General features: G+C 41.0%; 1 protein-coding gene across 1 annotated transcript in view; it reads right to left on the reverse strand.

Moving 5' to 3' along the window:
• PUS10 (pseudouridylate synthase 10) overlaps positions 1 to 17,938 on the reverse strand; it is a 62,167-nt gene that overhangs the window by 28,161 nt on the left and 16,068 nt on the right. The window contains exons 4-7 of the mRNA XM_006016742.3: positions 16,397 to 16,483; positions 5,602 to 5,636; positions 2,293 to 2,404; positions 642 to 703 (exon numbers count right to left, since the gene is read on the reverse strand). Coding sequence (XP_006016804.1) covers positions 642 to 703; positions 2,293 to 2,404; positions 5,602 to 5,636; positions 16,397 to 16,483 — 296 coding nt within the window. The remainder of the gene's footprint in view (positions 1 to 641; positions 704 to 2,292; positions 2,405 to 5,601; positions 5,637 to 16,396; positions 16,484 to 17,938) is intronic.

Genomic DNA, 17,938 nt, shown 5'->3' on the forward strand with positions numbered 1-17,938 from the left:
TTCCCTACCCAGGTCACCTAACATCAAGTCCTGTCAGTTGTATGAGAGACTTGAGAGGGACTTGTGGCAGCCAGGCAGCAATGGGCCTGTGAACTGGGCATTCGAGCAGACGAAGTAAGAACCAAGGGAAAGGAGGAGGAATGATGGGAAGACTAGAGAAGTATGCTCCAGTGTCTTGTGGGGACAACATGCTGCCTCCCAATGTCCTGATCAGAAAACCATATGAGGAGGCTTCTTTCCACTCAGATTTGACATCCATCAGTATAACTATTAGCACATACAGTGAAATCAGATGAAGGTCTTTAAAATCTGAGGTAAGTTTTACTATTTAAATTTGATCCAAACTTTCTCTCTTCAGTGGCTCAAATCAAATTTCTAGAATCACGCAACCCTGAATAGTAAAGGTCACCATCTAAATCCACACCTTCCGAAATGTTGGGGTATTTGGTGCTCAGATTTAGCTCCTTAGAAATACCATAAACTTCAGCTTTGCAGCTCATCCATGATCTGAGGTCTGCATTCAGACTCATCTCTAGTCTACAAATACCATACATGCTGTAGTCAGTGTATATTAGCAAATGAAAACCAAAAAAGTCGCACAATAGTAAGATAAAGATCTTGTTGTTTACATTGCAACTTACAGGAAATGGCAATCCTCATCTGTTTCTGGGTGAGCAAAGACCACACTTACATCGAACAAGCTCTAAGTCAAAAAAGAAAGATAATTTGTCAGCCAAATCTGCAGCAACTTCTTTCACAAAAACTTACTGAAATATAGGGAAACAGCAGGAAGGGAGGAGAGGAAGAATATGATGCACCCGAAATAGGAAACTGTTAAATGGGTCACTGAGAAGCTATTTCAGCCCTACATCATGACAACATTTTATGTCTATAGGACCTAAAGACCTTATGAATACTTTACAGGCATCGCTGACTGGAGTCTCACAACAGGCATCAGTCCCATTTTGCACACAGGAGAACCAAGTCAGAGACAGTAACTACCCAAAGCCTATTATGGTCACTAAGCCTAACAAATTGTGGAAAAATTCCATCCCAGTCATTTTTATGAAAAGTTTATTCAGGGATTTAGTTTGCAGTGACTGGAGGCCTTTGAGGCAAAGGCGCTGCAGCCTAGCAGGCAGACAACAGTGCCAGGAACTCCAGAGTAATCACAATTCCACCCCCAATTCCCTCTTTGCCCTTGGGCAAATATGGCTCATTACCTCTGTTATTCAGATACCAACATACCTCAAGAGGGCTGTTGAGAAGATTGGCTAATATTTAAGTGCTCTGGAAATATGTGGGACTAAAAAAGTTAGGCTACAATACTTCTTGGAGTAGTTTAGTGTCTGCGGACTGTAGTGCTTTTGCTGTCTTATATTTTAAGAAATGTGTTTCTTTAAGTTTCCTTCAGTAGAACAGAGAGGTTCTCCATCCATGAAGGAAAAGAGAAGTAGTCTGCCCCTATTTAGGACTGTAGTTTCATGTGAATTACCAGTTCCAGTTAAAGAGTGTGTGGGGGGGATGAGATTGGTGGTAAGTGAGGGGGTGTGAGGAGAAGCTGTGTAGAAACTATAGATTGTTTGGTTTTCCTGGGGATTTGTATGCCCACCTGTGATGCTCATATACTCAACTTGATGGCATTACTGTGTTCATCTATATGGACAAAGCATGATAATTTGTAAATGTTGCATCCGATTGGTTCACTTCAGGGAATATTCTTGGGATCAGTGACTATAATCTTATTGATTCTGGGAGAAACAGAGGATATGTGGAGCTCCTGATGTCCATTTAGCAAAACCACAGCTGAAAGACTGTCTGCAGATCAAACAACTGGTTGCTGGCACTCATTACCCTGCCCCCCCCAGCATATTAACAATGCTTATGCTCCCAACAAAATTTAACGTGTTGACACCTCAAATTACTTCTTTCTCCACCCAAAAACTGGAACCCTTGGCACGCGGGAAAATGGGGATTCCTTCCCAAGACAGACTGATAGCTGCTGTATGGAGGGCCCCGTAAATACTAAACAGCAGGAAGGGTGGCACCCAGCCAGCTTTTGGAGTATAATAGAGGAGTTCAAGGAACCCAATATACCCAACAAGCTTTGCCTACAGAAGTTATGAGGTATGTGATCCTATAGTACTTAGATTTGGTTAACCCCAAGCACCTTATTCCTAGTGAAGATAAGACCAGTGAGACTTCTCCATCTCTAACCAGACTCCATCCACATTAGGAGCAGACGTTACACAAACCAAGGAAAACGATACTACTGAATTACTCATACTCCACCTTTCCATCAGCAGGAACACCCAGCTCCTCAGAGAACAGGGGATGAATAATCCATTTGTATGCTTCTTTCAGCTGAACAATGTCATCTTTTGCCAGTGAAAGTCCCTGTTTTCTGAATCACAAACAAACAAAATAACTTGCATAGGAATCAGTTAGAAACAACTGGACTTGCAACACTTCAGGCTAAGCACAAATAACCAATCACTAGCACAAAACCTGAGTATAAAAAGGACAAAACCATTAAGCATACCAAAGAAAGTGTGAAGGACATGGGGCTGCAGTGTAATTTATTAATACTGTTGCAAAAGATGTTTATATCAGGTTAAATTAACAGAGGTGTTAGGGGAAATAGGAAAGCAAAACAATGCCCCAGACAAAAAGCTTCTGAGTAAACACTTCAAGGTGCATAAGATACAATGCTCAACCTATTAACTTAATATCCTACTCTCTTGAGTTTAACCAAGGTAAACCGCTTATTTTGTCCCAATTTGACAATGCTTCTTTCACCAAAACCAGGACTATCTTCCCTCCAGAGGGCAGAATGAATGTGAAGGGGATGTTCAGGAGAACAGACTCTCATATCAACAGGCCCATGCTGATGAACTGAAGATGTTGCCTTTTCCCACACTGCAGCCCTTCTCCACGGCCCCATCTCACTAGGGAGAAGGCCCTAGGTAGGTTGTGGACACGTTTGTAGACATTTTGCTCTAAAGTTTCCCCCTTTGGCAGCAGAATGAGGTTTGAGCTCAGGATCCATTGCTCTAAGATTCGCTCTTTACCCTTATTCTGTCATCACAATTCACCAATGATCTGAAGCACCGAATTAATTTAACCTAGGGCCTAGTCTAAGAATGGGAGAATCCTATGGCTCTACCTAAGGGGATGCATGCAGATAGACAAAGGTGCAGCTAATCCCCCAATGGAGACACATGGCATCTACTTAAACTGAGTTATTGCAGTATGGGTGGTACCCCAAATACTGAAGGGCAGAAGTATACCTAACTAGGGGTGACAAAGCATTTTTTTAAATGCAGTAAACCCTTTCCAGTGCACTTATCTGGAAGTGTGAGTCAAAAACTGCTTCCCCACCCCTATAAGTGACACTTTAAATAACAAGTCCACCATCAGCCATTGGCCATATTGCTAAGGACTGATGTATTTCATAGGAGCTCACTGTGAGACTGTCTACAGCTGATTTAATAACAAATTTGCTCTTATAAGTAGTAATAACCACACTGCTTTTTTGTTGGTACCATACAAATTTCTTTCCTTAAATTAGGAAAAGAATTGGTTTACTACCTCTAACTCTAAGTTCTCATACTATTAATATCTCACATGGTTCTTGTGACTGAGGTGACCTCCATCAAAAGTCAGTCCAACAACTTCACCAGACTTTGAGGCAAACTGTTCCCCGTCAGAGAAGCCCACGCAGGATACAAGAATCTCTGTAACAACTCCTTTGTAACAACTGCGCAAGGAAGATAATAGGCTGGAGTGAGCAGGAGGTTTGGCTTTTGGAGCCTCCTAATTGTGTGGAAGCTTGCTGGGGAACAGGGACATGTATCAGGGTCCTAAACCACTACCACTGCCTCCCAGCCCTCTATGGCTCTCTCCTACTCCCAAACTCTACAAATCCAAACTACACAGACCTCTTGGCAGATTCTTCTTTTGTTTCTGGAAGGCAAACTATGTTCCCAGTTTTCTGGAGTACTCTTGAGTAGTCTGGAACAAGGAGATGGTCCTTTGAGGGCTGCACTTTCCCCTTATATGCAGAGTACTACTTCAAATCATTAACATAAACAAAACTTTCCCAGAATACCTCCTTTCACTGCATTAACACCTTTCCATCTATATATTATCAAATCTTACATTGCTATCCATATAGTGTATGCTCACTTAACAATAGCTTTCCTGGAAAATGGAAGCTGGAGAAAGCACAGTATTAAGTTTATTCACAATTACTATGATTGTTATCAGATTTCAAGGCTTCATTCAAAGTTGTACCGTATTTCAATTATTTACTGAAGGCACATTATATAGCCGCTATTACAAATTGTTCATAGCCCTATACACTAAATCACTGAGTTGTAGATTATTTAAAACTGTCTCTCTCACAAAGCCTAAACTTACAAATCAGTTTTATCCAAGTTCAAAGAAGCAAAATTGCTTCTTTGAACTTTGTATATGTTAATTATATTATTTCACCCTAAGAAGAAGCCTCCAATGAATCAAATACTTGTGGAAGGTAAATTTATAAGTTTAGACAATTCTACAAAAACACACAATTCAAAGACAATATGTTGACATAAAGCACTCAAAAGCCACACATTAAATATAACCTGTACTGTTATGACAGTAACCAAGGACATTTCTGGAGTAATCATGGATAATTGTTTCCCTTCAAATTGGGAGCGCACAAACTTCAATATTTCAGGTGCCTAGGAAAGGATTCAGAGATGTCTTAAAGTACATGAAACCCATAAACTAGATGACCATGGGTACCCTGCACTGCAAGTTCAGAAGCACTGCCTTGGAGATGCTGCAGTGTCAGTGACGTGCTAATGAGAAAACCTGTTTTAGTTAAAAAAGCTAGGTTGTGAACAAACCACAGCTACAATTAGTAGAAGGATGGATACGAAATTTTTACAGGCAACTACTTGCCAGTCCTGTGCCAAGGTGGATGGATACTGAAAAGGGTTTGTTAGGAAGGTGACAAAAGCATATGAAATGCAGGTTAAAATACAGCTCATCCTAATTCCAAGTCACCTTGTTTACTGGGTCTGATAACTTACTCCAGGTTTATTTTTACTTTAAAGGCAATCAGAAAATCAGGGTTAGAAGGGACCTGAGGAAGTCATCTGGTCCAAACCCCTGGTCCAAAGCAGGACCATCCCCAACTAGCCCCAGCCAAGGCTTTGTCTAGCTGGGGCCTTTAAAAACCTTCAAGGATGGAGATTCCACCACTTGTTCCAGTGTTTTACTTCCCTCCTAGTGAGAAAGTTTTTCCTAATATCTAACCTAAACTTCCCTTGCTGCAACTTGAGATTATTGCTCCTTGGTGCAATCAGCTTGGTATCTCAAGAACAGTCCCAGAGAGATTGCTAGCAGGGACACTTTTTCCTTTTCAAAGCACCTGAGTATGTAGGTGATTCACTGGACTTGGACAAAAATAATTTAGTCATAAATTTCTCTAAATAGCAGTGCATCAGTATCTCATTGCCTTGGCTGTTTTCTGCACCAAAAAAAAATCTTCTCTTTCATGATCTGTAGTAGAAATAGTATAAGAAGTTCCCTATAAAAATTACTCACCCCATTTCCTGTTTTACCAGCAACCAGGCAGCATGCTACAGGCCGTCAGCCACACCCAGGAAGGAGAGAGAGAAAAAATGCAATGAAATCAAGGACTCAGTAACATTCAAATTATCTGACAGCACTGTTGGTACATGCCTATGCTGCAATCCTGCCAGTATTGTTCTGAAGGAAAAACTAATATTTACAAGACACAGGAAACAACTGGAAGTGTTTCCAAGATAACTACTTTTGTTTTGTGTTTTTACTTTAAAGAGACCAACCCATTTCTTAAAAAGCATCCCCTCTCCTTGTAAAGAGAAGTTGTTGCTCTCTTTACAAGTTAGCGGTCCCAAAACACAACAAATGAGAATCCTCATCTCCCCACTGACACACATTCAGAAGCTGAGGTACAGTTTTGGGGGTTTTTTTTAGTTGGATCACTTTTTCACTGTGGCTACTGGAAATCTGTGAGGGGAATTTTAATAAGCTGTCCTGAGCTTTTATAAAGTTCTCAACTTGCAGAGATTTCTCAAATGTTTCACTCAAAATATTTTCTTCAAAAAAGAAACCACACTACTATTTTCGTCAAAGAAATGCATGATTTTACGGCAGCAGAGTAGGCATGTTCAACCATTATAGCTTAAATCACAGTGATACTCTATACCAATGGTGCTTGACTTCCAGTCCACAGGACAGATCCGGTCTGCAGAGCCATGTTATTTGGTCCGTTTGTCTCCCCGTAGGTCCGGAAATTTGGCAGCAGGGAAGTGGTGTTAATTAGTGCCGGCTCCGCTTTGCTGACGCCAAATTTCCAAGCCCTGTATGCTAAATGTCATAGGGCATGGAACCAGTGTGTGACTAGCATACAGGGCCCAGTCCAGCATGCAGGGACACAACCACCTGCTGGACTGGCCTCACGTGCCAGACTGGGCCTACAGATCAGATCCTGCATTAGGACGGACCCCACACCAGTAGTTCAGCCAAAAGGTTAAGCATCACTGCTCTGTCCCAATTAATTGTGTGGAATACCGCAAAGCATCCCAAGACAATCTGGCAAGTGGAAAACTGACAAAAAGCAAAATCTAACCAGCTGAAAGAACTAGTAGTCAAGGAAGAAATGGGAGAAAAATACACAAACTTTCCAAAGCGTATCTACGATTTTCTTGCTTCCCTAATACTGTGCTATCCCCATCATTTGTTTTTATGGCTTTGACTGTGAACCGGTTATTGTAAATTGTCTGCAAGGCCTATCCTTCCATCCTCATCTAAACCCAACCTGAAAATAGGCTTCTCATCCAACAGGTTCTATACAGAAGTCTACTTTTAATCTTTACCATTTTAGATCCATCCAACAAAATTACAGTGTGTGCACCGAAGTGTACGTCTCAAACTGTGTTTTGCACATTCTTCCTGTCATTCCACCCCTCCCTTCTACTTTTGTCACTCTTACCTGCTGTTACCCATGACATTTCGATAATACCTTCTGTGAAAGAGCTAGCACCCCTCGCCATGTTCTGAACTAGCAAAATGCAGGACAAAAAAAAATGATCTTCTGATTTAAGACACTTCTATGGAGAATACATTTAAACACAAAAGCATGCAGAATTTGTTTCAAGAGGGACCTTATTTGTGGCCCTAATTCTAGACCATTTTTCCCTTCTTATAATACCATCTCTGACCCCCTTAATTTAGCTGTGCTCCTAAGTTTGTCTCTCCTACAATTTTTAAATATCCATTTTATGTTTTTATATCAGAATACCCACTTCTGTAATTGGGCCACACCCTGAGCATCACTCTCTCTTATTCTACATTCCACTTAAAGAACAGGTTGAGAACTGCTTTATGGAAGGTATCAGACAAGTCTGAAATTAGGAATTGTATTAGCGTGGCCCTAAGGACAGCCAGATTAACAAAATCCCCAAAAGTTAAACCTTAGCAAGGTGACCAGGGTATGTGTGTGTGGGGGGGGGGTATATTCCAATCAAGTCTAGGTGAATAAAGAGGCAATGCTTTCAATTTTAATTAAACAAACAAGTGTGTTTATGTGTTCCTGGGCCATGATGCTCCTGGATAAATACCATGCACAAGAGCCTATACAAGAAAAATGGATTTAATTACATTTGACTAGAGACCAATATAGATGGTTCTATGTCCTTGCGCAGCACTTACCATAGATGGGGGCGGGAACTTGGGAGGAGGAAACAAAAATAAATAGGAGTTGCTCACATCAATTTTTGGCTCATCTTAACTAAAAATTAGCCTTGCTTGCATGAATTTATGAATGTTTTTACCCCACCCTCTCAATCAGGGAAAAGTGAATGAGCTTCTCATTATGCCTGACATAAAATAAAGACAAGGGAATTGACTGAAGAGAAAATAAACTACCATTATTTAGCAGTCTAAAAAAAAATTCTATCCAATAACTGGTTGAAAATGACATAAAAGAAATAAGGGAACCACTGAAAATACATCCCTTGGAAACATCAAGTTGGGAAGCCACAATTGCATAAGCTTTAATTCTTGTTACTGACAATGTTAATTAGACACATATCTGGACCATCTAAATCAAATGCAAACAACAATTAACATACAGAAAGTCAGATAAATATATCTAAAGATTTACTGATGGAACAAATCTAATTCTTCACACACAAATCATTTTAAAAAAATCAAATTCTGATAACTGTTAATGGATTCATGTTAGCTTGACAACGGATCCCAAGCGGAGTTCTATTGGGGTCTGGTCTGGAACCAATGTTGTTTAACGTTTTTATTCAATGACCCACATGCCAGAATGTACAGTATACTAATCAAACTTGCAGAAGTCACTCTTAGGTTTACATCTGCACATATAAAACAAATCACACTTTTAGCCTGACACCAGCCCCTACCTCCTCTGTTAAATCACTTCCACTTTTAGCTGAATCCACAGGTAAGAGAAATGTGAGAACAGCTGAGGAATGGAGGGAGTGATGTTACTTACAAGCAAGAGGTGCCTTTATAAACTATGCAGGGTTCACTAGCTACCACTCCTCTCAGGATTACTGGTTGCCATCATGTCTTCAGCTGCTCCAAGCAGCTCTTCCATGGATCACAGATTCTGCTGTTACACCTCCTCCCGCTGGGGTAGGGGAAGGAGATTTTAGTAGTAGTGTACGACTAAAACAGGCCACTTCATCTCATCTCTATGCTACTGATACTTCTGACCCACAGACTCTCATGTTCCTCCTCTAACCTCACATACATTGACAAACTCACACAACATAACTCATCTGTTCCCTGGATAAGAGGGGGAGGAGATCATCTTTTCAGAGATGATCCCAAAGCATCCCCTGGGGTTCTCCTGCCAAGAAAAAAACCAAACCATTCAAGTGTGAATCATCTGACTAAAAACAGAGTTAACATGAGCTCTCAGTACAAAAGGACAGCAAAAGATATGAAAGAATCAGCAGGAGCACTTGACCACTTTCCATCCTTAAGAGAAGATGATCATCCACTAGTGACGTCAGTGCAGTTTGTTTCCAATACTCATGCCAAAACCCAATTGGGGGAAAAATAAGAAGCAAAGAACCCAAGGCTTCCCAAGAAGAGTAAAGCTGCTTGTACCACCTTAAACTTCCAAAGGCACACCGTCCCTTAGCTTCAGTACAAGCTAATTATTCTTAGAGATGCAAACGTTTTAATCACTTTCTGTGAACTACTGGACCACAGTAAACCTTAGATCTTGCATTTGCACCCAGTCAAGTGAATCTTGTTACTGTGCAGCAAGTAATCTGTCATTTCACTGTTGGATTGATCCAAAAGTCCACTGAAGTTAACTGGAATCTTTTCACTGACTTCAGTGGGCTTTTGTATTAGAAGAAATGGTAGATTCCAAAAAGGATCTCATGAAGACTGAGTTCAATTGATCAGCTTTATAAAGGAAGTCAATTATTCAACCTCAAAGCTGTATTTTCAAACTCAAAGGCTTGAGCAAGCGAGGTGTCAAAAGAAGGGATAATATAGTGTCCACCTTTAATGAGAGAAAAAAGGAGGATCAGGGAAACAGACTAGTCAGTTCAATTTCAATACTTGAGAAGTTACAAAGCAATTAATAAAACATTGAATGTACAGATATGTGGTGAATAAAGGAGCAATCACTATAATTCAACATGAATTTGTGACAAATATATCATGTCTAATTAACTGCATTACCTTCCTTGAGAAGGTCATTCATGTCCATAATATATCTCAATTTTAGTAACTCCCACCTGCTAGTCTTATAAGACAGGACAGTGTTGGTACATAACATTAGCTGGATACATAATTGGTTGGATAACCAAAGTGAGTAACAGTTAAAGGATTAATGTTAGACTGGCAAGGGATCCCAAATGGGGTCCCACTAGGGTCTGGTGTGGGATCAGTGTTGTTAATGTTTTTTATTAAATGACCTAAATGCCAAAATGCAAAGTGTACTACTAAAATTTGCAGAAGACACAAAACTGGGAGGCACTCCAAGCATTTTGGAGGATAGTTTTAAAATTTAAAGGGATTTTAATAAATTGGAGAACTGGGCTCTAGGCAACAAAATGAAATTCAACAAAGACATGCAAAGGCTGCTACGTGTGAAGAAAAAGTAAATACATTAAATAGAATGAGGATAAGTGGCCTGGCACTAGCACTGCTGAAAAGGATCTGGGGGTGATGACATAAGTTAACAGTTCAAAGCTGTCACAAAGACAACAAATGCAATTTTGGGCTACATCGATAGAAGATATAAAGTTAAAATACCCTTTCTTCCTTTTTCTCACCATCAAACACTGTGTGGCTGATCAAGTTTAAACAGCTCTGTCAGTCTTGCAGTACATACTTGTATCAATACAAACTCTGGAGAGCCAATCTTATGATGTTTTCGTCTGTAAAACTGCCACTAAACTTGATAATATTGCTGAGGATGAAAAAAGTCAGTTCCTAAGCAGTTTAATTCCCTTTGTTCTCCTTGAGCCTTATATCTTGAAATCATTATGTTTTGTTTGGCTTTAAAGGGTTAAACTAACCAGTCCTAAATCCAGCTAAACCAACAAACCAAGTCCAACTAACCACTCATAAGAAAAACCTGAAATCAAGCATTCTGTCAATTTAATATTTGATAAAGACCGCATCAAGGATCTCTCTCTCTCTCTCTTAGTGATGCAAGCAATAATTTCATTAGTAGCTATTACATGAACTAAATAATCTAGTAGGTCTTTTACATCTCTTATTATGTCCTCCTGTTCCATCTAAAAGAATAAACATAGAGCTCATCTTGCCATGAAAAAAATAGATGTTTAAACTAGAGCTAGAAATATTGGACAGGAGGAGAAGAGGGAATAAGAATTCATAAAACTTTGTTAGACACACAATATACTAACCAATGCACCCACTATATCATTATTAGAGAAGAAAAATGTAGTTGTACTGATGGAATATTGTTTACTCGAACTCACTATGCCTGATTCATTATACTGTACATGTAGAGTACATGATTAAGAGTGCCTCACAAGATACATGAAGTATATCTTAATCTTGTTTGCTTAATAACCCAGGTTAAATCATAAATAAAAAGAGTCTCCAATTGAAATGCCCAGAAAACATATTTGAACCGGAGATATGTTGACTACAGAACACAGTTGTAGACTGCGGCACTTGTCAGTATCATATTTACACATACTTGCGCATATTCCTCGATTTAAATAGCAGGTAGCTTCTGTATTTATATTGTATAATTATAACTATCTCCAAAACAGAAAAAAGAAAACCATGCCTAGTTTCTAAGAAACTTTCCCCAGAGAGTTAATTATATTAAATGAGACCATGAGTCAAATTTCATCTCCCACTTCCTCGTAATTTCAAAAGTGAAAAAAGAAAAATTAGAGTTGCACAGAATTAGCAGATATCAATTTCATCATTGATGGCCTGGCCTGGCTCACTCTTCCCCTTCAAGGGTGGGAGCCAAGCGATGGGTGTGTCTAGTGGTCTAAGCATAGGGGTGAGAGTCAACATTTCCTGAATACTAATTACAGCTCACAGACTTCCTCTCTAAACTTGGTCAAATTCTTTACATTGATATCTTCGTTCACTCACTCTTTCTTTCTCCCCTCACATCCCTCCATTTTAGGAATATTGTGGAAACAAGTCACGTTTGCAAAGCAGTTAGAAAAAGGCTCATTACAGAACTCGGACCTGCAAGGAAGTGTCTAGGAGACAACACATTTCTGGAGTGCGTCAACAGAGTCACTGCATTGATTATAAGCTGCAGGTTATTATTTTACTGCTGTGCGAGGGATCATGGAAGCCATATTTAAAGTACTCGGTACAGTCCCAGGAAACTTATTAGAAAAGAGATGAGGAGGGGGAATTCCATGAGGTAGAAAGATCTGTAGGGAGTAATGACTGCAGATGATACAAGGCTACTTGCATGAATGTCCGGTACTCAGATGACAATCTATCTCAAGGAAGACCAAACAGAAAAGTAATTTTAGTAGACTTCTTTATGTAAGAAACAGTTAATACTCTCCTCACCAAGACCATGACTTATCCCACACACAAATGGATTCTACATCAATAGTTCCCAACCTTGTTAGACTCAAAGCACCCCTCAGAAAATGTTAGATCTTCATTTCATCTAGAACAGAGCTGTCCAACTGGCAGCCTGAGAGGAATTAACATGCAGCCCCTGGGCTCCCACCAAGCTGCTGCTGCCCTTATCACCCAAGCAGCAGCAGGGGTATCAGGGCTTCCCCTCCCTCCTGTGGCTTCTGCTGCATGCCCCCATCCCAGGGGCTGGGGTGGGACAGCCTACACCCCAAAGCACCTGTGCAGCAGCTGCAGCGGGAACCCCATGGATAGGCAGCCAAAAGTAAGGCAGGCACTGTGCCTAGGGCTGGGGGGCAGGGTGGGAAGGTGAGCATCCACCTGCCCACATGTGCAGTGCAGCTGGGGGGAGCATCTGCATACACACATGGCGTGCAGCCTGGGGGGCAGGCCTGTGGCCCCCACAGCATGCAGCCACCAGGGGTGCAGCCCCCAGCTGCTAAGAAGTTGGACAGCCCTCACCTAACACATTATCTAAAGGCTGTATCTGAAACCTTTCTTAACAGCAGTCAACTTTTCCACTGTAACAGGATGAAACTTCTGTCATGCAAATGGTCAATGAATAGGAGGCCAACTTTGAGGTGTCTTTCTACCCTCAAACTGCGTATGTTCTTCTGCAATACGGTATGAAAGAATTAAGAGAAAGTTAACAAAAGGTGCACCTGTACAACACAATTTTTTCAAATATGGATAACTTACCTAATGTTCTCCAGAATAAGGCATGTTAATGCCATATAAATAAATAAAACTTGTACAAATACAAAACATTTAATAGAACTGTGACTTGCACAGTAATATTAAAATATTCAGAAGAAAGATATTGGTTGCTGAATTCTTAATTTTCTTAGTCAGTCTTCCCAAGTCATATTTACAGACTGAAAGACATGTAACACAGACTCTGTGCATCTGGGGACTTGAAAGAACTCAGCAAAAGAAAATCATGCAAGTACAACTATGTTCCTTTTCCATTTGTGGTCAATATTCTTTCTATATTTTAGCAACAGTAACTCTACTTGCTCCGCCTAAAGTAAAAGTGCAACCAATTCAGATTTGCAATGCAATAATGCCCTCTACTGAGTCATTCTGGAAAGACAGTATTTCCTTGCATTCATATATTTTGGACTGTGAAGCCACAAAAGCAGACTTGAGACGATACGACAAACTCAAACTATGGTAGCGTAAGAGTGATGTTGTAGCCGTGATGGTCTAGAAATTTTATGTCAGACAAGGGTTTCTTAGAGTGGTATCTTTTATTGGACTGAGGGAGAATGTCTTGTATTCAAAAGTTTATTTAACTCTATCCCAACTACACAGCTGGTCTAATAAAAGATATCAGCCAAAGAAATCCTTTACAGGTGCACGGATACATCGGTCCGATATCGGATTGGTACCAATATAAAAAAACCTGGCTGTATCAGATATCAGTTCAATGGGGCCAATAATTTGGCCGATAAATGCCCGTGCTGTGTGCAGCTGCAGTGCAGCACTCAGGCAGCAAGCAGCCCAGCTGGCAGTGTGGAGAGCTGCCTCCAGCTGGTAAGTCCATTGTGGTGGAAGGGGAGGGGAGAGGGAAGGTGCGTGGGGGAGCAGATCAATGCCCCCTGCAGTGAGGGATGGGGCAGCTCCAAGCCCAGACCCCTCCCAAGAAGAGTCCCGCACAGGCCTGGCTGCAGCCCGCCCCACATAGATCTGGAGGCATGTGCCTCCCCCGCCCCCCATGCCCTCCCGGCGTGCAAGCAGCAGCAGGAGCAGCACCCCCCTGCTATGAGCCGCGGCTCTGCCCCACCCCTCTTCCTCCCCCACCTGGGCAGCGCCTGCCCCTGCCCCCTCTCTCACTGCGGGGGGCATTGATTTTCCCCTCCCATGCCCCCTTCCTCCCTCCCCCCCTTCCACCACACCGGATTTACCAGCTGGAGGCATCTGTATTGGAAATCAGATTGGTATCGGCCGATATGCTTCCTTAAATATCAGCTATCGGCCCCAAAAATCTGTATAGGTGCACTCCTAAAATCCGTTTCTCACAAATGCAAATTATAGCAGAAAAGTCCTGTCTCCCTGAAAAATATTTCTGGTGGATGATGGAAGTAAAATTAAGAACCTGATGACACATGTTACGATTAGGGCTCTAGCCACAATTCAACCCATTTCTTTGGGCCTCATGATACTAAGACAATTACCAGACTGAAGGAAGGACCCAGAAGTAGGGAGAGGAAGAAAGTAGACTGAGGTAAGGATGGGGAATGGGAGGCAGCGTGTGGGGACAGAGCACAAGAGAGCATGAGAGAGAGCAAGAGCTGAATCAGTGGAAGGTGCTGAATATACCCAACTCTGACAATTCAGGCCCCTTATTTGAGGTTCTAAATATAGTCTTAGGAGGCTCAGTGCAGGCATTAATTCTTTGGAAATCTTAGCTAACATGTAGACATCCAAGGGCATTGGCACCTGAACTAGTTGCTGGGAGGTAAAAGAGGGCAAGGCGCTACAGCACATCGTCAGCCCCCTAGTAATGAACTGCCACTGTGCTACAAATCAAATGAAAGCCACCCCATACCAGTTTAGCCCTCTTTCACTGAGGAACATGCTATTACACATTAGCTGTCACTTTTTGTGGAGTAAGAGTATGCACATGGGAACTTACCAGGGAACTGCTGTCCTCCTTTGCCTTCCAGTAACCGTTTCACGTCCTATGCCCCTACAGAATCTACTGGATGTATACACAAATGCCCACATTCTCATCCACCTTGTAACGTAACTGCTTCTGGATATAATTCATTCTTGGATGGCAACAGAACTAAGGGGGGAGGAGTCACAAGAGAAAACCAAGCCAAAAAGAAAAGACATAATCAACTATTTTTTGTACTGACCTACCAGATACAGTGGCTGCTGAACAGAATAGACCAACTCGACTCCTCAATGTGACTTGAAGACAAATCCCACAGCCCATGTGAACTGCAGAAGCAGTTTAAGTAATCAGAAGGTAATTCTGCCACTACAATTTTCTTAAAATACCAAAGCTTCCACCCCTAAAGGGATGGAAACAAACTCTACGGAGTTAAGGGGGTGGAGATAACAGAAGAAATTGCCAGGTATCAGCTGCTCTACAGCAAGTTGTGCCCGACTGATCCTATCCCCTAGTAAAATGAAAGGTAAACTGGTACAGTTTATCCCTGCTCTAATCATTCAGTGGTAAGCTGTTCTGGTTTATCTTCTACTTACTGCAGGGCAGGAGCAGACACACAAAACAGCTACAGATGATCAGCTAAAGTGTAAACAATCCTGTTCTCTCTTTCTCCTCTCATCCTTTGACTGTAACATTTTTGTTTATCCATACCCTCAGTAAAATTGCCAAGGATCCCTTAGTGAGCAAAGTGTCTGAGACGTTAGTTTTCTGCATAATCTAAAAAGACATCCTCTTCATTCCATTATGCTTACTGAATAATTGTACTACATCTTATACAGAATTTATAAGTAGCCCTAAGCATTTATGGGTTGCCATTCACAGAAAGCAGATGGACACTATAACTAATACACCTAATAAAGTATGTTTTAGTTTACAGTATATTGCATATTCTGCTGATTCTCTTGTAAATTACTGGGCTTTCACATGACCAAACAGTTCAAGTTTGATAAAAAAAAATTCCACTAAATGTAGTGCTTCACATCTGCATTCATCTAAATTTCCAACAATGCCAACATTAGGTAACCAGGAAGACTATTAAAATATATGTAGTTTTACATCATCTACAATGCTGTAGAGCTAGAGGGTTCATCTTCACATTCCTTCATTTGTATTCTGCACTACCAATTACCATCTATTTCAGGAAAGGTACCAGCTGTGCAGTTCCTTCCCCAAGACATAGAGCTGGTGTCTACACCAAAGGGAACTATACACCAAGGTTTTAAAGAAACTCCTTTTAGGTTTCCATATTTAAAGAAGCTCCAATGTCCACTGAAAAAAACATGAAAGAAACCTGCACTCCCTCAGATCACTCCTGAGGAAGATTACATGGTAAAAAAACAAACAAAAAAACCCCCATTGCCTACATTTTCCTTTTTTAGCAAGCATTTAAAACAATGCTTTACTTTGAAGCAAAAGCAATTCAATTCATGCCTTCTGTGGTTTTCATGTTTCCCAAGCCACTTTATTTATTCTTACGTGCTTAAATTAAGATGATGAACAAAGGTGTCTGTAAACACTTACCTCCCTTACAGACAGCTGTGGTGGAAGGGACACAGAAAATACAAAGCTGGTAAACTCATACTCTGCGGAATTAACATTTTGGCACACCTGCAAAAGAGAGATTTTAACAGGACTCTACAGAAAAGGAGATGAGCAGATAATCTTTTAAGATATCCTTCAGTCTAGTGTAATCACTGTAAACCTTCTATAAAAGTACTTTTTGGTACACATTAAACATGCAAAATGACCGTAAAACCACTAAACTCTATTCAGTTAATGAAAGCACCAATACAGGTTCCTTTAGAGACTAATTTACAAGCAGATTTTATTGTCATCACAATATATCCTCATTGCTCTGGCATTATAAAAGAAACCCAGCTCAGTATTTTATGTTGAAACAAATTGTTTAAAAAAAAAAGTCAGCAAAGGGAATAATCCCACAGTGACAGATGGATGAAACAAATGACCTAGAGTCTTTTCCATTGCTCACTGAAGCAATTTCTGCAATAATGCAAATGTAGAAGTCCCTAAGACAGGACAAAAAACCCAAGTTACTACAGTAGTTTTTTGAAGAATGTGCCTGTGAATTAACAGAGATGGAATATTTTATTTTTTTAAGAGCAAATGTCTATGGTTTCTCAGGATTAGCATATAATTCTTATAAGAAAAGAAGCATCTGAGCCCAGATTTCTATTGCTTTGAATATAAAATAATACTTTTGTCCAAAATAAATAAAATAAAATAGCCCAGTGTTGCTCATCAACATCCCAGCCTGAGAAATGACCCAAAAAATAATTACTGTGGCTGCACCTCTTCTTCCCCCATACTCTCCCTACCTCTCCCCCCCCCCAAAAGTTCCTGTTCCTAATCCTTCAAATTAATTATTGCTGCAACCAAGTAAACAGAAGTTCTGAGTCTGTTCCCACAAGTCACGAGACTAGCCAAAAATTAATACATTTCAGACACGTTTTCCTGTTCTGGTGCTGGGGCCATGGGGTTCCCATTTTCATGCTTTTTTCCCAGCAGCTAAAAGGTGTCACTATTTTTTTTTCTTTGTAACAACAGCTGAGATGCTCAGGTTTTACATGACTTCAGAATTTGAAGCAAGATGCAGAAAGCTTTCAATAATTACCCCGTTTGGCAAAACTATGCCACTGCCCCCCTGCAACATCCTCTCTCCCACAGCCCATCAATACAAAAGCCCTTCAGGAACCTGATTATAGTGCTGCAACAGCAGGTCCCAACAAAGATGGAATCAGGCATGACTCAGTCACCCAAGATTACAAGTATGGTCCAGCTGGAAATTTGTCAGCAAGTCTGCTCTGGGTTCATCCCCAGACCCTGCTCTTTGCTAGGGCTGTCTTACATGCACACTTTAGGGTCTGGAGCATGTCAACAGACTCAGATGGGTGAGGCATGCTCAGTGTCATTCATAGATTCATAGATGCTAGGGTTGGAAGGGACCTCAGTAGATCATAGAGTCCGACCCCCTGCATAGGCAGGGAAGAGGGCTGGGTTCAGATGACCCCAGCCAGATGCCTATCTAACCTCCTCTTGAAGACC

The sequence above is a fragment of the Alligator sinensis genome, unplaced genomic scaffold (assembly GCF_000455745.1).
Source record: "Alligator sinensis unplaced genomic scaffold, ASM45574v1 scaffold219_1, whole genome shotgun sequence".
Taxonomy (NCBI): Eukaryota; Metazoa; Chordata; order Crocodylia; family Alligatoridae; genus Alligator; species Alligator sinensis.